Here is a 22,580-nt window from a genome sequence, read left to right as displayed (position 1 = left end):
CTGCTCTGGGGCGGGTGCGGTGAGGACCACAGGGGAGCCGGGCGGGTGCTCGGCCCTGCGGCGGCGGCGGCGGCTGTGGGTGTGTGCACGAATTTGGGCGCGCGTCTGGGGTCGGGGTTAGGAGCCCAGGGGCTCAGTTACGTGATGCAACAGTGGATCGCCTCGTCGCGTCCCTCTTCTGGGGATGCGAAAGAAAAAGGACCCCTCTCCTGTTCCCTTTAAAATAATTCTTTGAGGCGCGGCGTGTCTCAGCCGCCTCCCTCTGCCCGCGCACCTCTTCCCTCGTGACAGCCAGAAGGGCGCCGGGTTCGGGGCTTTCCTCCAGTCTCCCCCGCGCCGAGGGGGCGCTCAGGGCATGGGAATTGCGAGCTGAAGTGCTGCGTGTGGCACAGCTGTAGAAGCAGGTCAGAGGGGTGGGATTTCCGTGGTGGCCTCCCCAGCGCATTGTGAGATCCCGGACACCCTCGGGCATCCACCCGGCTGAGCGGGCCCTGCCCAGGATGTGGACAAAGCCCCAGATAACACACACAAAGTTTTCTGGAGGCTCCCTTGTGGTGTGGGTGGAAGGACTGAAATGTTCTGCGGCTGAAAGGCCGGGGGCGGCGGGCTGAGGAGGCTGGGACGCGAGGAAGAGGAAGGGCGGGCGGGTGCGTGAAGAATCGAGTGCCCCACGGCGGGAGGGAGGAGAGTAGGAGGGAGGAGATACCTTTGCCCGGAGTGTGTGGGCCAAGGCGCCGCGCCTACTGGGTTGCAAGACTCGGTCCGCGCCCCGGGGCCGGGCCGGAGGGGAGCGGGACTCCGAGGGTGCGGTTCAGTGGCCGCTCCGCATCCCCAAGTGAAAGGCGGAGGAAGGGGCGGCGGCGGCCTTTCCTTTTTTTTGAAAGGAGCGGAGCTGGGTGGGAAAGGCGGAGTCCTCCTGTTTTCCCTTTCCCCTTTTCGTCGTCGATGTTCACAGTCCACTCGCCTTACTGGCTTTGGGGGCGCCTCGGGCGATGTCTTTCCCTGTCTATCACCTCCTCTTCCCTTTTTCTTCTTCCCTTTCCCACAGCTGTGCAGCTGCAGGTGGTGGCTCGGGAGATTTTGTAGTTACAGACGAAAGACTTACTGAGACACTGGAAGCTCGGAAATCCCAGAAATGCAAGGCTGTGCTCTCAGGCTCCCGGCTCTTCCCCCTCTCCCCGCCTAACTCTTCCCCAGATACGCGCGCCTTTTGCACCCTACCCCCTCGGGAGAAGTTCATGGGTCCCTTTGCGGATTCTAATTCGATTTGGTGGTTCGGCTGCCCGCGGTGCTGTCAAAGACGTTTTCTGCAGTCAGAAAACACAGCGGTCATATCGAATCATAACTGTCTTTTAGGCCTTTTCAACTCTACGATTTAATGACATGGCTCTTTTAAGAATTCTGGTCTTCTTTTGCACATAAATTGTGCTCTTGATAATCAGTGGTCACATGTAGGTTATTGTTACTGAGGGAATTTGCATAGTCTCTGGGCTAGTCGTTTTATTTTTGGTGAGAAAATTGAGGTCTATAGAGGTGAAATTTATCTGGTTAAATTACTCCTCCCCCTGCCCCCCATTATACTTATTAGCAGGCATAGATTCAGAGAACTAAAATAACAATATCTGCTTTAGATAAATTGGCAAACGTTTAGGATTGCAAATATTCAGTGGGGGTGTTTGGCTTTTTCAGTAACACGTATTATTGCTGGTGCATTCTTGAGGGATGGAGGAGGTGGAAGAAATAATTAGCTGCACGTTTTCTATAAATTAGTTCATATATGTCAGTTAAATAGGAACAGTATGTGGATTTAAGGTTTAGTTGTGTGGCCGTAATCACATCCAACACCAAGTCGGCCAACCATATGTGAGCTTAATCCCACAGAATTCTTATGTTAGATCTCCCTTTTCAGATAATAGAGGAGATTTTTTTTAAGTATACGTGCACAGAGGAAGTGACTTCTTTCTGCGCACTCTGTTGTCACCGGAATTAAAATTAAATTACAATCTAAAGACAGAAGACTTTTCTTTTGGAAACCTAATGTACGAGTGATTAGGAATTGACTATAAAGTTAGAAAGTCTACAGAAAATGTGTGATCACATTTCACAGATAATTGTTGAATCCTTTCACTTTGCTCATTGGGCTATTGTCTTAAGTGTGATCTTGGCAGTTATGGCTTTAAAACAAAGTCAATGAATGGGGAAGATTCTTGAGACACAGCTCCATGGAATCTACACTGCATCTTTAAAGTTAAGAGTTCTCTGGCCCTCCCATTTCTTATCTAGTCTGTGATTTCACCAAAAGAAAGGAAGGGTGCGCTGAGGGAAAAGAACCACTCCGAAGTTGATTTATGTGTGAATGGAATTTCCCTAGGTATTTAATTAGATTTTTTTAAAAGTTATTTAGGACATATATCTCCTTTTGCGATAACTACCTCTCCCCGCCAGACTGAAGAAAAATGCAATCTGAATAACTTACCCTAAATTTTTGATATTCTTGAATGGGAACATCTGAGTGTGATATCCCAGGTAAATATGACATTTTAGTGGGCTAAAATGCTTACATGTCAAATGCACTATTTTCTGTCTTATGAAATGGTTATATTCTGTTACAAACCATTCAAACCTCAAGGCTAAATTCAGATAAGTTTCTTAAGTGGATTTGTTGTTGACTGCAAAACAAAGCTTCAATTTAGTGTGATACTGTTTATTTCAGTTTTAATTTTGATCCCTAGCTTCTCCATTTCCCCACTGATGGTTTTTGGGCTTAGCCCTAAGAAGACCCTGAAGCACATCTGCTGTTTGCCTAGTATAACTGATGATTAGCAAGAACATTTTACTCCCAAGGGATGTGTCTGCATTTTGGATGAATTAGCATTTTTGCGTCCAAATCCCGGGGCAGCTATTATCTTTATTTTAAACAGAACATGGCAATTTACTCTACTTGGGAATCAGGCTTTATGTAGCTGATGGCCTCTCCTAAGCTGTGGTGTTCATCAGTTTAAAAACTCTAGGAGTTGAAAGGAACGTTAGAGGTCATTTGGGTTAGCCTGCTCCCCAGTGCAGAAATATTTCTTACTTTATCCCTAACAAAAAATATGTGTTTAAACTTCACTGGTGGTGGAGATTTCCCTATGATATCCTTCAAGAAATGCACTTAATTGCTGTTTTATCTGTTGAGCTGAAGGAAATGGAAAACCAAGTTTCCATTTGCTCATTTAACACCATTTATTAAGCACCTGCTATGTGTCAGGTACTTGTTCTAGGTGTTGGGGATATAGCAGTGGACAAGTTTTCTTCTTACCAGGAGCTTTATTGTTTGAGAGATTTGGTGTATTAAAGTGACAGACTTCAGTGTAAATGTGTAAATCATTTAGGGAGAAAAGGAATTATATGCCTATTGCTGACTCAGCAAATATGATTCAGGTGAAGGATCATATCTGTCTGGGGATAATTATAGGCAATTCCTAAAGAGGAGGGCAGGGAGTGTGGGAAGTGGAGGAGTACTGCCAATAAAATGTTACTTTCCCTTGTTATAAAATTGCCATTTTTGTGACTTGAAAATGTGGCCCCAGATGGATGGCTGTGGTCGGTGTGCCTGGAGAAACATGAATGGAGCCAAGAAAGGTCCAGGGGAGGGCCACCTAAACAATAAAGGGACTGTCATCTCAGGTCAGTTTTCAAAAATTAGAACTTTTTAGTCAGTGATATAAATTATACATACTGAGGCTCTATAAGCAGTTATTAAGGAATGCAAGAAGTTTCTGAGGTACAATAATCTCTCCTTTTAAAATCTTTTGAAAGTTATAGATTAATTTTATCTTTTAAATTATCGCCTTTAAAAATGATGTGTCTACATTACAGTGAAAAGGAGACCCAAGGAATTGATTAAAAGAACAAAACTGCCCATAACCCACTATCCTGATATAATAGTTCTTAGGTGTTTAGTCTATTTCACCACTTTTTTGAGCAGACATAACCCATCTTGTATAAACTGCCACCTAGAAACCAAACTGTGTGCCTGAATGAGTCCTGTGTGACCATTTGAATAATACTCTTAAAATGAAGGAAGTGGATGCTTAGTGTTTGGGCATGGGCCATCCTATGTCTGCGAAAGGAACAAATGATTGTGGGACTCTGCTGTTTCCTTGATTTGGATGGCCTACTTGATTGATTGCCAGCAGACCAAGTGTTTATATTCTACCCAATGATGACGTCACACTGATCATGATCATCGGATTTAGACTGTGGCGCAGCCCACAGAGTTTTCTGTGCCTGTGTTTCTCTTTATAGGACTCTAAATTTGGTTGGGGATAGACGCTGCTCTTGGATTTTATCATTTTATTGGGATCCATCTTTCATAGTCTTAGCTAGACCTGTCTCAAATGGGGTTAGCAAAGCTGAACCATTATTTAAATGAAACCCAACACATCTAAAGCTTCTATACTTTTTCCCAAGGAGATCTACTTTACAATATAATTGATAACCTCCCCCGCCCCCTTTTTAAAAATCTGGATTGACAGAAAACTCCCAAATAACAATACTTCCCCTGACCGACTCATGCCTGCTGGCAGCCCATCAATGCAGCAGCTGTTGAACATAAAAACAATACTTGGGCTAAGGTAATAGAGACAGACTTCTAAAAGGAATTTGCTGGGCGATCTAAAATGAAATTCACATTGTTCCAGGCTTGACCTGAGATAGAAATCAGGAGTCTGTTCCCTGATATGACAAAGCCAAGGCACCAGAGCCACCTCTTTTTAGGATCGACGCCAATGAGTGTGAGCACATCGCTCAAGCCAAATGGCACAGGAAGTCCAGTTCTGTGGACACATTCTGCCCACCTGCTGAACTGTGACTGGGTAGGATGGAGTGTGAAACATTGAGAGAGGGGCAGGCTGAGGTGGTGAGGTGGGAAAGAGACCATATTCTAAAAGGACCATTTTTCTGACAAGTGGGAGCTTTGTTTGTTCTTGTCTGTGTGTGATTTCTTTTTTATTTATTTATTTATTTTTGCATTTTTATTGTACAAAAAGGAAATGAAAATATATATAGCATAACATTAAAATTTACCTACTTGTTTTTGATAAGTAACATTCCTTTGGGAAGAATTGATTTTTTTTCTCATAGAAGTTGAGGCACAATAATGTAGATAGGTTAGAGATTGAAAAACAAAATAATCCTCAACACCCTAACACATCAGTACTCATTCTTGCCTTTCCAACCCACCTGTTTTATCAGACATTTCTTGTGTACCTTCTATATGCAGGTGCTGAAATTATGTTGGTGAGTACTTGACTGCAGTCCTTGCTGCTATCATGAAATCTCTCTATAGGCTGAGTAAGCAATAGGATTTAGCAAGGAAAGGGAGATGGGGAGGTGGTTGTGGAAGTGTTCCAAGCCCAGGAAACAGCATGTGCCAAGCTCTGGAAGTGAGGAAGAGACTCTTAAAGAAATCCAATGTAGCAGGAACATCAGCATTAGGGTTGGGTAGGGAGAGTGGACAGACAAGAGGCTGAGGAGGTGGGAAGAGACTCAGTTGTGCAGTGCATTCTTTATAGGCATGTATTTACTGTGTAGCTCTTTAAATGCTTTATATTCCATCCACCCTTTGCCCATAACTTAAGATATCTCAGATCCTTGAAATTGGTTGAAGGAAGACAAAGAAAATCTGCAGACTACTAATTCTTCAGGATTCAATAGGAGAGATGAGAAACGATCAGGGGAGTTGATTCCTTTCATGCCCAAATTGAACCCTTAAAGAATAGAGGAAATGAAGACTGACAGAGGACACAGAGAAGGAGAGTCCAGTGACAACATATGACAACGACAATGCTAGATCTTCCTCTGCCCAGTTTTGTGCATTGAGCCTTTCCTCAGGATTCAGAACTAGAAGTTATTATTTTCTTAGACCTAAGCAACTGAGTCCTGAAGAGTGTGGTGGGGCTGGGGGGAAGATGGTAGGACTCTTTCCACCTTGGACTTCAAGTGGCAATCAGTGTTCTCCAAAAAGGAAATTAAAAACTCATTGGATTTTATGAAAACAGGAGAAGAGTCTGTTAAAAGCCAGGGTTTGCTTAAGACTTCATGCTGTTTTAGTTCATCTCATCTCTTTGAGGACTGTCTTCATACCAGTATAAATTTTGTGAATCTCATTAAGGTACTCATTAAACTTACTCTGACCTGCTGTTGGGGGGCAAAAGGCTTGACCAAAAACTTCTGTGCACAGGAAGCTTGTTCAGCATCCTGATTTTCAAATTTATTCAATTCAAATTACTGTCAAGACAATTATCTCACCTTATACTCACAAAATACCTGAGAAGTAATATAGAGAAGGAAAATGAGGCAGGAAGAAGTTGTCAGTTAATCTGCTACAGCAAATTTGTGGGAGAGCTAGGCTTTGGAACCAAAGGCTTTTAGACCAACATGCATACAGACCTCCCATCTGATTCAGTCAGTTAAGCTAAATTATGTTGCGGTAACAAATTGGCCCCATGTTTTGGTGGCTTACATAGCAAGGGTTTATTTCTCATGCAGCTTTCTTGTCTGTTCCATCCTCGGAGGTCTGCTGCATACTGCATTGCCTCCAGGACCCAGGCTGAGGGAGTATCCTCTATCTGGGCATTGCCAGCCTGGTGGCAGAGGACAAAGAGACATGCTGAACCCTGGCTTCTCAAGAGCTGGCTTCTCAAGCTCTTAGATGGGTCACTTCCATGCAGATCGTATTGGCCAAAGTAAATGGTCATTCCTAAATTCAAAAGGATGAGGATAGAGAATCCTCCTGTAAAGAGTGGCTCTGAAAGACACTGGGTCAGGCTTGAGGGCCTTGGGCTGGGGAAGTAAATCCCCCTCTAGGGAGGGCAGTGAATATTTTGAATAACAGTTGGCTAGATTCCTAGTCAAGGAATCTACTATGAAGCCAAGTCTTTATTTTTAAAATTGTATCCCTGTCTGTAAGGATTTTTCTCCCTCTATTTGGCCTGCTCTGATTCTAGCTGGGCATGGTAGAATGATGTGTGTGTGTGTGTGTGTGTGTGTGTGTGTGTGTGTGTGTGTGTGTGTGTGTGTGAGAGAGAGAGACAGAGACAGAGACAGAGAGAGATAAGAGTTAGGCAGCCACAATGAATTGAAGTCAGAGTGAATTCTCCTACTCACTGGTGATGAGCTTCCAGGGACGTCACCATCAAGTAAGTGATGGGTGGTAACCTTCTGAAAGACCTTCTGTGCTGCTCTCTGATGACCTCAGCTGTGGAAGTGTACTCTCTGGGAAATGGTTCTGAGGCCATTAGGACTTCCAGCTGCTTGACAGAATGATTTCCCTTGGGACCTTGGCCCTTTGGACCTTTCCCAGCCATATGTCCCTAAATGCAGATGAATCAGATGGCACCCTTCTTTCCCTTGCTCTGTTTTTCTCTCTGAGAGGCCATAGTGTATAGCGTTTGGGTGAAAAATGTGGGCTCTGGAGCCAGGTTGCTCCGGTTCTAGAGTATCAGTTTTACCATTTAACAAGCTTTGTGTCCTTAGGCAAGTTACTTCCCTCATCTGTAAAACACTAACTACTTCCCTCAAAGAGTTACAGATTAAGCCAGTTAGTACACACACAGTGCTTACACTGCTGCCTGGAACATTCATCCTCAATAAAAGTTGGTTATCTCAGGAGAATGGTGCTGAAATAGTAATGGCTTTATACTGAAGACTGGGCTCAAACCAGAACTGTCACCCCACCCCACCCCAGTGGGAACTGAGCAATTGCCCCTTCTCTTGCACACCTGAACCACACAGGCTTCCCATTTTCTAATCATAGCACACCTTAGAGGCACGGATCAAGCATACCCTCCATGAAGCCTCCACCCATGAATCACCAAAATTTTGGCGATTTTTATTTATTTGAATTGCTGGCAACACTTATGTGTCATCCACATAGTGCTCTGGAGTCCCCACCCCACCTTTCCTTAAGTTACCTTTTTTAAAAAAAGTGACTGTCAAATATAATTGTGAACATAAAAACACAAAACAAAAAAACCTTATTACCTACCATAAGCAATATGTTCCACTAGCCCTTGACCACATTCTTGCATTCTTAGTCTAGATAGCCAGACTTAAGGGAAAGGACTATATGTCCTGTACCCCCCACCAATAAACATTTGACTCAATAAGTGAAAATTCACCCTTCAGATAAATTGGATAAGACGTATTGTCTAAGACGTGTGCCTACCTGGCTGTTGCTGTGTCAACCCCCGGTAGGTGTAGACCTCGCAACTCCACTTTCTGCCCCAGGCTTCTCTGCCATCGCCACCTGGGTTCCGCTTAGCTATTCTGACCTTTCTGCACTTCTGGACATCCAAAGGAGTTGCCATCCCAGGGGGCAACCCCCTTGAGATGGTGGATCTGCATGGCTCCTCAATTGACCTGGCTCCTTAGAAGTTCCCCTCTGGGCCCCAGCCTCAGCCCTCAGGGGTGATTACTCTACAGTCCCCTTAGGGTGGCCTTCCCTCTTCCCCTGTTTCACTTTTCCCTGTCCCCCATTCTGTTCCCCTGGGTCACTTCCCAGGACTCACATGCATGCAAGTCCCTGTCTCAAGTCCTTGCATTTTGGGGAAACCTAGATGAAAACACCTTGTTTACTAGTGTGGGGCTCGTCTTTTCCTTATACAAATAAGGGAGTATGAATGTTAATTTTGTAATATACTAAGGGCTACTTTGGATGTTTTAAAAAATACTCAGAACAAACTGACTTTTTACCAGGTTTTCACTAATATTTGTAAGACGAGGTTTTTTTTGTTGTTGTTGTTAGAATTAATGTTTTATTGTCACCCAGATGGCAATTAGGTTTATAATCTTCATACTTTATATTTTTTGTAAATTAAAAAAATTAAGTTTTAAATAGTCAATGGCTGGTTATATTTTCAGAAAACATGATTAGACTAATTCATTGATGGTGGCTTCAAGCTTTTCCTTATTGGCCCCAGAAAATTCACCCACCTTTTGTCCCTTCTTAAAAAACTGGAATGTTGGCATGCATTTGACTTCATACTCTAAAGCAACATCCTGACAGTCATCCACATCTACTTCAAGGAATACCATGTTGGAATACTTTTCAGAGAGGGAATGAAAGAAAGACTTGATCATTTTGCAAGGCCCACACCATGTGGCTGAGAAGTCAACTACAAGTTTATTGCCTGCAGTGTCCAAGGCTTCCTGAAAAGCAACCTTGCTGTTGATCTGTTTTACCACTCTTGGCTGCTGGGGTCTGATGAGCAACTGTAACGACCGATGGAAACGGATCCAAAGCACTGGACTGAGCTTGGACAAGACAAGGTTTTTTTTTTTTTTTTTTTAAATAATAATAATTATTATTTTTAATGGATACGGGGTCTTGCTATGTTGCTCAGGTTTGTCTCAAACCCCTGGCCTCAAGTGATCCTCCTGTCTAGGCCTCCCAAAATGCTGAGGTTACAGTTATGAGCCATGGGCACATGGCCAGATTAAAAAAGTAGACTCAAAAAAAAAAATTTGTATCGCATCACCTAGACTTTTCTATAATTTTCGTTTCTGATTCTTTGGGACGGAACTCATAATCTCTCAGGGTGGCACTACTTGCTTTTGAATCTATAGTGCCTATTTTGTTCTGTAATGGGTTTAATTTACCCATTTCAAGTCAATTGCATTTTTATATTCTAGGATCTAGATCCAGAGTGAATGGGGGAAATTATGGTTTTGATACATGAACTATGAACTTAGGACAAAGCTTAAAACTCTTTTGAAAAAAAAATCAGAAAGTTTTGGGCTTATATTGTCTGCATAAATTGGAAAAATGGGGTAATAAGAAACAACTTTAATTAGCTAACATTGAACAGTTTTAAAGATGGGGATTAATGTAGTATTTCCCTAAGAGTGTTTATTTTATTTTATTTTGAATTTTTTATTTTTGTGGGTACATAGTAGGTATATATATTTATGGGTTACATTAGGTATTTTGATGCAGGCATGCAATGTGTAATAATCACATCAGGGTAAATAGGGTGTCCATCACCTCAAGCATTTATCCTTTGTGTTTCCAACAATCTAATTGTACTCTTTTAGTTATTTTTAAATGTACCCCAAGAGTTTTTAAGAGAATTGTTCAAATGATCACTGCACTTCGTGTAAGCCATTCTCAGAGGCAGTTTCTGAGAATGTCATGGAAACTACGTAAACCAAGCTGATTCATTTTTAGATTCTCCTCACGTTTGTCACCTTTGCTCTCATTCTTTGAGGTGTTTGGTTTGACTTACGTGGGTAGGCAGTCTAAGACTAGTACTTTGGCCTGATAATTTGATTGTTTGTCACATGCCTCTTTGTTTTCAAAGCCTTTTCCAATCCTTAGTCAACTTCTTAACCACTGGGAATGTTGGATTGTCTGAAGTTGAAGCACAGTTTTCTCTCTGAGCCCTCTAAAGAAGTCTTTTAGTTGTTGATAATCAAATTTGCTCCTTCAGAAACTAAAATTCCAAGGTATTTTATGAACTTAAGGCAGATAAGATGAGGTCTCAGGTATCAAAATCACTAATAATTAATTTGCTGCCACTAGCTGCTGCTCCGAAGCTGACATTTAAGCTATGTGAAGAGGACCAAGTCTAAATTGGATTTTATAACCCAGTCAAAGGTGGGGGTGATGAAGACTCTCATTGACTTTATGTAATGGAGATTTATATAGGGATATTGGAGAGTTGGGGATACCGCTGAATATTTCTAAATCTCCTCTTTCTTGAAAAACTTATGCTTTTATTCCTCAGTGGCTTTTCCTATTTCCTGTTCATTAAGTCAACAAATATTGAGCCCCAGCTAACACCATGCATGAGGGACGATGTCAAAACCATATCCTTCTACTCCCCCACCAAACCAAATCAGAACCAAAATTTGTCTTTGGAAAATGGATCTCTTTGTCACTAAGGTTCAAAATTTTGGAATAAGGTTTGAATTCAGGGGCGAGTTATCAGGATGTGTTTTGTCGTTCCAACCTCCTGTCTCAAGTCATTCATGACTGTGCAGCATCAACCAGTCAGATATTTGAGGACCTTCTGTGTTTCTTGTCCTGTGCTCCATGTTGTTGGAAAGCCTACAAAGTAGCTGGGGAGAAAAGGCTAAGACTCAGATAATGCTCAACCTCCATGACTGGGAGGATCTTGTCAGGCTCTTTTAACTAGTATTCAGCCCAACACTTTTTCTTAGTAAACATGAGGAACTTGGCTTAGCATTCAGAAATAATAAGGCCCATTTTATTTCCCTTCTCTTTACCTTTTATAATGTAATTCGAGGACCCTTGAAAGGTAACCTCCAGCTTTTTTTCTTCCCAGGCTATCTTTCGAAATTTATTTTTTTAGTTTAAGGCAAGGATAAAAAGGGCACACCAAAGGGAATTGGGAAGTTTTATTAGAATCTGGATGGAATGTCTTCAGGCTCACTGACAGATTAATTTGTGCCCTCTATTTCCACTACAAAACATTCTGACTGCCTGCACCATTCCACATGCTTTTGACTGGTAGACTAGTACAGATGCTCCTCAGCTTGCAGTGGGGTTATGTCCTGATAACCACATTATATTGAAAATATCTAAGTTTAAAACGCATTTAATACACCTCGCCTACTGAACATCAGAGCTTAGCCTAGCCTACCTTAAATATGCTTAGAACACTTACATTAGCCTGCGGTTGTGCAAAATCATCTAACACAAGCCTGTTTTATAATAAAGTGTTGACTATCTCAGGTAATTTACCAAATACTGTATGGAAAGTGAAAAATAGAATGGTTGTATAGGCATTTGAAGTGTGGTTTTTACTGAATGCGTATCACTTTTGTACCATTGGAAAGTCAAAATCGTAAGTTGAACCATTGTAAGTGGGGACTGTCCGTGTTCTGTTTTAGAGCTGCACATGCATTTCTGCACCTGCCAACAGAATTTTATGCTTACTGGGTCAGTAGTTTGTTTTCAAACCTACTTACACTAGTTGTAATCATCATCATCGCCTAATTTAATGTTTTGTGAATCTATGAAATATAAGTGCAAAAATTGAATTGCTTCTAAATGAGATGCTTTGGAAAGTTTTAGTAAAGGTAAAAAATTTTGCTGAAATAAAACTGCCATTAATTAAATATACATAAGATAATTGCAAAAAGTTGGAGACAAAAATTGTAAGAATCTAAAAAGAGCCTGTATTCAGATTGCATTGAAAACACTTTTAAGTTCTGTCTCCACATTAAATAAACAAACTGGAAATTATAGATGATGCCTGAGGGTTTGTGCTGGAAAGACACCCTTATTGATATTCCTCTGACCTATTATGATGAAAAAGCCTTGGCCTTTTGTCAAAAAATTGTGAATGAATGTATGTTTAGATGTTTTAAGGTGAATTTAAATGTTTTGGCTATAACTAGCGTTTTAAAAATCTCAATCTTTAAATGCCTTTTAAGATAAAATGTCCAGTTCCTGCTTCTAATAGTCTTAGCTTAAGGGACTTGTACTTAACAAAACATTTCCATATTCTAACACACGTACCCCCTGGTTTAGGATCATTGTATGTATGGAATTATCCCCACATGGGGAAACGGGAAAAAAGGCTGAGAATTACTGGTTTGTCCTGGGTTGAGGTACACATGTCTCACTTGGCATTACCTATATTTAATTCCTTTCACACCCTGACGTAACTGGTTATCAGTTTTTTTGTGTTTGTTTTTTTCCTGATACTAGCTTTAGAGATAAAAGGACATTGGAAATACTGCCTGTTTAATCAGTTTCTCTTATGTTAGTCCAGAATAAGGGGAAATATGATTTTGGAAGCAAAATAATCTCATTTGGAAAGGCAAAGTTATTTTAGTGATCTTTTAATGTATTTCTTTAAGGTATACACACAGTCACACACACACAAACACACACTCACATACCCCACATGGGATAATGGATAACTTAAAGATGTACTCAATCTGTCCGGGAAGGAGAAATTCTCTCATTATATGTAGATAAAAGCTGGGACCACTTAGTTCCTGGATTTTTGCATTCATTCAAGTGACTTGGCTTTTTGGCCCAAGTGGTGCATTCCAGCTATCCTTTGCTAATCTTACATTAGCAATTTGATTTAATTTTTAATCCCAACCATGGAAAAATTATGTGTTAAAAAAGCAAGTAGAAAGTTGTTTTTCTATTCCAATGAAGAGAGTGGGAGGAGAAAACTTAACAAATTTGAAGTTGAAATGTGTGATTTCTTAAACTAGAGTCATTTCAGAGTTTTTTTGGTCTTTAAATATACTTTTGGAATGTTTTCACTTGCACATTGGCTTTGCCGCTAAACCCGTTGCACACACTGCAGTGGTTTCCTAATTGAAATTGTGCAATTCCACGTATTTTTCCTGTGATTACATTTCAGTGGGTAAAAGTTGATCTTCACAACAACTTTGTGAGGTGGGTTGGTTGGATATTATTCTTCACCCAACACCTTCACCTCCTTTTTGATTGATCAGGACTCAGACTTGCCCAAGGTAAACAGTGATGATCTTAAGGCCAAGTCTTCTGACTGTTGTTTACACCTTCTTCTACCATGTAGAGATACCATCCTAGGCTGCAGAACACTGTTGTCAGTTTGGAACTTCCATGATGATGGAAAATGTTCCACTATTGCATAGTTGCCATCACAGTCATCAAATATGGCTTTTAAACACTTGAAATGTGGCTGGGATAGCTGTACAACTAAAATTTTTATTTTGTTTAATTTTAATTAATTTACACTTAAACAGCCACATGTGGCAAGTGGCTACCATACTGTATAGTGCAGCTTAGGAATGTAGTCTAGAAGTATTTATAGTCTGATCTTTCTCTTTTTTCCAAGAAAAACTTTATTTATTTATTTATTTATTATTATACTTTAAGTTCTAGGGTACATGTGCACAGCATGCAGGTTTGTTACATATGTATACATGTGCCATGTTGGTGTGCTGCACCCATTAACTTGTCATTTACATTAGGTATATCTCCTAATGCTATCCCTCTCCCCTCCCCCCACCCCACAACAGGCCCCGGTGTGTGATGTTCCCCTTCCTGTGTCCAAGTGTTCTCATTGTTCAATTCCCACCTATGAGTGAGAACATGTGGTGTTTGGTTTTTTGTCCTTGTGATAGTTTGCTGAGAATGATGGTTTCCAGCTTCATCCATGTCCCTACAAAGGACATGAACTCATCCTTTTTTATGGCTGCATAGTATTCCATGGTGTATATGTGCCACATTAAGAAAAACTTTTTTTAATTAACAAAAATTCCAAACATACACAAGAGTAGAGAAAATAGTATAATGAACCCTTCCGTCCCATCACCTAGCCCAGTCATCAATTCTTGGCCAATCATTTTTTTTTTTTTTTTGCATCTCCCCCTCCCATTTAAATTCATGGCCAATCTTGTATCGTCTATTTACCATTCTCTTTAGCCTCCTCGCTCCCTTCTCTAACCTCTTCCCTCACCTCTCCCCAAATTATTTTGAAGCAAATAACAGGCACTGTCTGATCTCATTTTGTTTTAAGAGCCAAGCTGTGACCTAGGGAAGGAGGGGCAGTGAAAGGGATCAAGGAGAGATACTCGAGGATCTTCAAACGTATCTGTGATTTAAAAAGAAAGGATGAAGTATATGGATGGTAAAAGTTATGATTTAACAAAGATAGGTCATGAGTATTCAGATACGTGATACTCTGTATGCTTGAGCTATTTCATCACCATCATCATCATCAAAAAGCCAAGTTGGAACTCAGGTGGAAGTTACTGTGCCAGGCCTCGCTTACCTGTGCTTATCTTGAACTTTGGGTTTATGCATAATTTAAAACACTTAAACATTATTTCTGTGCAATATTTATCATTGAGCTTTATTGAATACCAGCAGTGCTGTAGAGTCATGGGACCTTTAAACGGTCAAAAGAAAGCTGAGGATCATTTTAGTCTAGTCTCCTCAGAAAGCTTAGCTCCTGAGAGAAGTAGCTTGATTTGAGCTCATATCAAGTGGCCCAGTGCTTCCTGTCATTTACCACACTTGCCAGAACGACTGATTCACTGAGTTAAAACTTGGCATTGCTAAGTCATTCTTACCTAGCTTTTAAAGTGACAGATTCTTATGACCTCTTTGAGAGCAGAGATATGCCTAAGTCTGCTTGCTTGGCATTGTAGATACTCTTGTTAGAGAGAAATGTTTTCGTCATTAATAGTATAAAAGAGTCATTTATCAGGCCACACATGGTGGCTCACACCTGTAATCCCAGCACTTTGGGAGGCCAAGGCAGGCGGATCACCTGAGGTCAGGAGTTCGAGACCAGCCTGGCCAACATGGTGAAACCCCATCTCTACTAAAAATACAAAAATTAGCCAGGCGTGGTGGCGTGCACCTGTAGTCCAGGCTACTTGGGAGGCTGAGGATGGAGAATCGCTTGAACCTGGGAGGCAGAGGCTGCAGTGAGCTGAGATTGTGCCACTGCACTCCAGCCTGGGCAACAGAGCCAGACTCCATTTCAAAAAAAAAAAAAAAAGGAGTCATTTATCAAATTTTGTCTTTTGGGCTTAGAATTTATGCCTATTACTGGTGGTATAATATTATGTATTATTGCCTATATAATACATATTATATATAATTTATTATAGGAAATACTTATTTTCATATTTCTATTTCTAAAAGAAACTTGTGTAGCAAGCACATTTTAGTCATATGAACAGACACATTGAAGGAAATAATGCTTGCACCAATGATATTTAAAAGTGCAGTTTTCCTCACAACATAAAGCAAGAATTGTTGCTATGCTTTTATAGTTTAATTTAGGAGCCAATAGTGATTTTCTCTCATGACAGAGTGCAGAATATGTATATTCTAAATTTGGAACCCTATACACGGTATCTTAGGATTTAAAGGGAATGGTTTTGTGATGGTAAAAGGATCTTGTATCATCGGAAATGCTCTCAGGGCTTGGCTCAGCTGTCTATTGATGGAAAAAGATAATGTGCTTTAGAAAAAGAGCTATATTGAAATTTTCACCAACTTTCTGATGGACAACTGCAAGCTTTCAGCTATAAGAGGCTGCCATTTCTTTTACATGGTTTTGTCTCCAGCAGAGTCTGCCCTTTGTGTTCCCTTAGGCTTTGTTAACTATGTTCCTGGGAGAGAAGGAAAGTCTGTGTTTCATCTTATCATCTGTGTTGCAGTTTAGTCCAGTTTGCTTTATTCCATGGTGAGTGGAGAGAGTAAGTAGTTGGATGGCGCCCTACATTTTAATGTTACCACAACTCAAGATTTATGCTAGTTTTGCAAAGAATTCTCTCATGAAATGAGTTTTATCTCCACTTGACAGGAGACAATTGAATCCACAGTAGGGCTAAGAAGAAGATTTAGGAAGATATTTGGTCAAATTAGTTATCCTGTGCTTTTTATGCAGGATAGAGACAGGAAACTGTTAAGGCTTGTAAAATGACTATGACCTGATTAGGCAAATATAGCAACTATTTTCAGCAAAGAAGCCACAAGATGAGTATAGCTGACTTTTTTTTTTTTAATGTATAAAGTTTGGAGATTTTCCAGTGATTTTCTAATAGACCAAATTTAAATCTAACAATAATACATCTTGAAAAAAATTAAAAATTTATGTAATCAGCCAGGCATGGTGGCTCACACCTGTAATTCCCAGCACTTTGGGAGGCCGAGGAAGATAGATCGCTTGAGCCCAGGAGTTTGAGACCAGCCCCGGCAACATGGTGAAACCCCATTTCTCAGAAAAAATACAAGAATTAGCTGGGAGGTGGTGGCGCTCACCTGTTGTCCCAGCTACTCCGGTGGCTGAGGTGGGAGGATCGCTTGAGTCTGGGAGTTTCAGGCTGCAGTGAGCCGAGATTGTGCCACTGTACTCCAGCCTGGGAGACAGAGGGAGCCCCTGTCTCAAAAACTATTAAGTAGTCTAGATCTCAGTTAATGCTTATGCTTTATTGTAGTTAGAAAAGTGCTTAACCTGGCCTGTAATCCCAGCACTTTGGGAGGCCGAGGTGGGCAGATCACTTGAGGTCAGGATTTTGAGACCAGCCTGGCCAACATGGCAAAACCGCGTCTCTACTAAAAATACAAAAATTAGCCAGGTGTGGTGGCTCACACCTGTAATCCCAGCTACTTGGGAGGCTGAGGCACGAGAATTGCTTGAGTCCAGGAGGCAGAGGTTTCAGTGAGCCAAGATCATGCCCCTTTACTGCAGCCTGGGTGACAGAGTGAGACTCCATCACAAAAAAGAAAAGAAAAAGTGCTTAACCTGATGTAGCTATAACATTAATAAGAAATAGAAATTTATCTAACTTTCTCTTTAGTTAATGGCCAATGGTTTATACACAGTTTTGGTTAAGCTTCAATTAGGTTCCATGTTGAATTATTGATGGCATGGTAAGAAGATAGTAAGGGAGGCAAATGTGTAAGCCATCTGTGAATGAGCTTCATTATTTAGCTCATTTATTTGAGGGAGAAAAAGTACCAAAAAGGCAACCCACATTCTTCAGTTAAACTGCTGGAAAAACACATGCCACCTCTTGGCTCTGACTAGGAAATGGGGGCCTGATGGTGCCATAGTCTTCAGTTTTTCAAAAGAAGAGATGGACATTTGGAATTTGATGTGAAATTTCCACATCTGACAATGTTGGCAACTAAATGTTTTAAAAATACTGTGTGGGTCACATAAACACATTTGCTGGTTGAGTCTGCCAATTTGCAATCTGATTTCCATTGGAAATAAATTTATTTGTTTTTCTTGTATTTGAATAAAGGAACCATTAATAGTTTTTTTTTTTTTTGGTATGCCTTTTAGAATGATTTAACATTTGAACAATTTAAGCTTTTTGTGTGTGCAGAAAATGTGCCTGCTTTTAAAATACAAGTGAAGCAAGTGCTTGAACTCTGATATTAAAACATATAGATTGGTTGAGGACAACATCAACATTTTTGAATTGTTTCTGTAACAGGATTTCTCCAATACAGGCCCGGCCATAAGAGAGCAAATTTGGAGAACCAAAAGTTGATGTATGGTGTGAGCAGGCCCACAGCTGAGGGAGTGGGAGGAATTCTAGAGTGTGTGGTAGCCAGGCAAATGTGGCTCCACAAAAACATATGCTATATATAGTGAATGGGGTTGGATTTTCTATTTTTGGTTGAGTTCCAATGACAGTTAATGGCTGTTCCTATAGGCCATGAAATTATTTATGAATTCGGCAGTGGGACGATATAAAATGCAAGTTGATATAGGTAGAATAAAATCTGTTAACAAATTTCAATAAATTATTAGTGCTAGAGCCAGAAGGGCCTTCAAAGGTCACCTAATAAAGGACCTTCCTTTAAGATGAGGAAACTGAGGCCTGGGGAATTGAGGCTTAAATTTCCCATTAATCCTTATTGAGGCCTAAGGACTTAAGTTGAGGCTTAAATTTCCTGTTAATCCTTCCCTCTACAGCTGAAACCCAGCATCCTCCCTTCTTTTCGGTCTTCCTGCCTATACAAAAATGCATCTTCTACGAACTATTAGTGACAATTAGAGTCTTAGAAAAACAAAAAAGGCAGATGTTTTGTAAGCAGACTATTTAGAAAACATCTTTCTAAAAGGTTGATTTAGGCTGTCTTTCTAATTATTGGAACATTTTTATTGATAAAATTTCTGTTGTTTTTGTTATGAGTTTTGAGACTCTTCTTTTCCGAAGCCTACTCTTTCATAACCTTTTTAAGAAGCAAAAAGCCAGTGAGATCATTAACAGTAAAAGAAAAAGATGTGGCAAAATTGCTCTTGATTTTACAGAATGTCCTAGTAGTGGGTTGAACCACATGAAAGTTGATATCCAGCCATTTCTCAACTACAAAAATAGTAGCTTCATGTGATTCAAGATGGTAGCTTGAGCAAAATGGTAATAAGGAGTATTGATGTATCTTCCTATTCTTAAAGAAATCCGTGGCATTTTACATGGTCATTGAACACTCCACCCCTCTCAATTTATTCTACTCAAACGCTGTTATGCTGGAGCATTTTTATTGAGAAATGTGGAGTTGGAAGTTAAAGGTTCCATGTGTACATGTGGAATAGTCTTCTTCCCACATGTTATGTTTGGCTTGAAACATAGTCTTCTTGCCTTGAAGAAAAGACTCCCTAGCTAAAGTCAGATGCTGGATTTGTCTCTAATTTTTCAGGCCAACAGAAGCAAGTTGGCAGCGGGAGCTCTTTTCATGCTCAGTCTTGGTCATGAGCACAATAGTTTCATATGTAGTTCTTAATATTACAACTTGCATTGAGGATCTGGGACTCTTGAACACATTGTCTTGTTGTAATCGTATCCTAATTCTGATTTGGGAGACAGGGTGAATGAGCCTCCAGAGACCAGTATTGAACTTTAGACCTCTTCTTCTGCTGGTTTTCTAAATCGAATCCACTGAATATTTGTTTGGCCAAACAAATTTTTAAAATAAGTGGCATTTTAGCATTTTGGAGATTACAAAAAAAGTACAAAATATGAGACATTTGAACTTCACTTTGAAAGTTACAGAGAAATTTGAGAAAATGTTGGGAACTCTGAATCATATTTCAGGCCCCTAACTAAATAAAATAAATCTTTGACTTTGGGCATCAAGGGAATTAATAAATGTATCCATGCGAATTTTTCTTAAGAAATTAGAAAAGAGAAGTCCATACACAATCCAGTCGATAGGAGTAGGGTAAACTCTACCGACTTCATGGTTCATAAAGATTAGAGTGTATCACAGCTGAGTAAACACAACCAAGGAGGCATCACAAACAGCAACATAGTAATGGGATTTTTCTCTACTACTTTAAACCAGAGGGTTAGTTAAAAATTCACTTCTGACATTTCTAGCCCTTTTCTGACTATTAGTTAAGAATTCAGATGCTTTACTCCAGTTCTTAAAAAGCATTTCATAATACTTTTGTATGAACTGTAGAACTAAAGGGCCCTTTTCTTGGGGTTTCCAAAAGAAAAAAGGTATTGGAGAGACTAAATCTATTTTTTCTCTCTTATTTCTGCAAAAATGCCCTTCCATACTTCTGTTCCCTTTAGAATAAATAACAGCTCAACTCCCAGCATGACATGCATGCCCTTCCGAGACTTCATGCCTGTCTTCCTACAGTCTCCATTAGGCCACCTGCTGGGCCCTGTGTGTGTACCCTTCGCTTACCTCTGCTTTTGCATTTCACCTAAATGCCTTTCTCTTTGGCCTGTTTCCAGTCTCTCTATCTAGTCATCCTTCAGGACTCTCAACCAGGCAGAGTTAGGAGGACTAGTTTTCTGAATTCCCATTTTTCTTAGGCTTCTCTAATCAGCAGACACTGTGTTGTACCATAATAGTTTTCACGCCTTATTAATTTTTGTATCTTAAACACAGCATAGAGTAGTGGCTAGCACAAAGGAGTTATTCAGTAAATGCTTCAAAAGTAATTGTGCAGTTACAGGCTCAGGTCTCTTGCTATGTAGAGCGACTTAGTCAGAAAACATTACTGTGGCAAAACATCCTAAAAGGAGATTGCAGAACAAAGAATTTAACGATCTCCTAAATTTTCTCCAGGAATTCTTACAGTTATCAGTATTTAGTGGTTGAGCATCTGACAACAGGAAGCTTTGAAGGGCTGAGAAATAAAGACATGCAATGAATTGGCTTAAGATTTTAATTTTCATTTCACCTGTTTTCTAGTCTCAGTCCAATTTTTCTCAGCCCTGGATTGCTCAGACCATACTAGTTGGATTGGACAGAGTGTAATATAATTTACTCCTATCAATCAGAAAATACTACAGTGACTGGTGAGGCAGCCTTAGCAAATGATATAGGTATTTCTCTTTGATGCTGTATTCAGGGCCTTCCCCTGGGCTTTTCTTAGTAATTGAAATTATGTGTATAGGATTGACTCCTGAAGCTGTTTTTTATGGAAATTAGTGGGCATCTTTCAGTATTTTCATTTTCATTGCTTATTTGCTTCCAGAAAACTACCAACATGCTTGATGAAAGTTCTAGAAATAATGTGAGAGGTGATTATTCATTAGATATCTTTGTCCTGTGGAAGTGGGGAAACAGGATTCATTGGAACAATAAGTATTTACATTTTAAAGTTTATATATGATATCTGTATGTATATCTTATATAAACATACATAAATGTCTAGCAGAATTGATGTTGAATTAATAGAGAACAACATTTTAAATATTTTCGACTGTGGAATTGTTTAATGTGGGAAAGACTATACAAGGTGCTTCATAGTTTTAATATAGTTCCAATCAGTTGAAACCATTAAAAACCTATGATACATTAATATATCAAACCTATGAGATGTTAATATTATATGCATTTTACAAGTAAAGATAGAGGCTCAGAAGTAACTTTCCCCAAAGTCATTCCCCTAAAATATGGCAGAGCTGGAGTCTTTACTTCTGACTCCCAGCCAAGGGGGTTTATCACACTATTCCATGCTGCTTTTTTTTTATATTAATTATGGAGAGGTTTTTTTTTTTAGCCTTTCACCTAAAATATTGAGATTTGAGTACCAAATTTAAGAATAGCACATGGACTTCATGCAGACATCAATGTATACTGGTGAAAGGAAACACTAATTTTTAGCTTAAGATTAGATTTAGATTAGATTTAAGATTTAAATCTTTCTACGTATTGTGATCAGAATATTGAGGAGGTTGTTTTAGCTAAGTACTTTTTAATTGTGACCTTTGAATCTTGTCTTAAGCACAACACTTACGAAGATGCCAAGACTTTATGAGCTTCTTAGAAGGGCAGTATTCACTTGAGAAAGCAGGAAAAAGGAAACCACTTTAAAATAAAAAAACTTTGGAGCTATTCATTGATACACTGTTCATCTTTAAAGAACGTGGTGAAGGTCTAGGTATAAAATGCTGAATGGTTGTCACAGCTGCCCCATACAGCTCTGCATTGTCTTCTTAAAAACAGACCTTTTAAAATATGAGGATGTAAGCTATTTTTTTAAAAGTAATTGTTAACTAAAGATGGCCGGTGGATCCACAAGATACCACAAGCTCCAGGTTGTTACGATCCCCAACTACCATGACTTAGTGAGGTTGGACATCTTTTTATGTGGTTATTGGCCATTTCTATTTATTTCTCTGCAAATAACGTATTCACATCCTTACCTTCCTCCACTACCCCCCCCTCCACCGCCCTGCCAATTGGGCTGTTTATCTTGTTGAGGTTCATCCTTTATTGTATGTGCAAATATCTTCTCCTAGCCAGTCATGTATCTGTACTTTTGTTTTTGGTGTCTTGTTACACAGAAGTTCTAACTGTGCCATCTTTTCTCTTTGGTTTGTACTTTCGGTGTGTTGTTTTAGAAATCTAGATCACTCTTCACTGAAATTCACTTAATTATATTTAACTACTGTTTTGTCTTTTGCTTGGTGGTTTAGAAGGGGCAAGAACATAGCAACTGCTAAGAAACACAGTTCATTCACCCAGTGGGAGAAGTCCTGAACTAATAAATTAGAAGCAACTCGAAGAAAGCAAACAGCTTGGAACCTAAGGCATGAAAAGGAAGAGCGCTCAGGAA

The 22,580-nt window shown here is 40.0% G+C and overlaps 2 protein-coding genes across 8 annotated transcripts in view; one reads left to right on the top strand and one right to left on the bottom strand.

The window, feature by feature from the left end:
- The window catches only part of SEPTIN11 (septin 11), a 120,939-nt gene that overhangs the window by 13,084 nt on the left and 85,275 nt on the right, over nucleotides 1–22,580 (top strand). The window contains exon 1 of one of the 7 annotated variants that reach the window (XM_063603546.1): nucleotides 81–404. The exons of the other annotated variants lie outside the window; for them this stretch is intronic. The gene's annotated coding sequence lies outside the window, so the exon portion shown is untranslated. Of the gene's footprint in view, nucleotides 1–80; nucleotides 405–22,580 lie in introns of those variants that run through there. 7 annotated transcript variants of the gene reach the window in all.
- Nucleotides 8,864–9,330, bottom strand: LOC103784010 (thioredoxin-like; the record flags this gene model as incomplete). The annotated part of the gene is made up of 1 exon (XM_034958619.3): nucleotides 8,864–9,330. A coding segment is annotated over one exon (414 nt), but the record flags the coding sequence as incomplete, so codon positions are not given.

The sequence above is a fragment of the Pan paniscus genome, chromosome 3 (assembly GCF_029289425.2).
Source record: "Pan paniscus chromosome 3, NHGRI_mPanPan1-v2.0_pri, whole genome shotgun sequence".
Taxonomy (NCBI): domain Eukaryota; kingdom Metazoa; phylum Chordata; class Mammalia; order Primates; family Hominidae; genus Pan; species Pan paniscus.
Note: the sequence above shows the minus strand (reverse complement) of the source record. Positions and strands in the feature narration are given on the sequence as shown.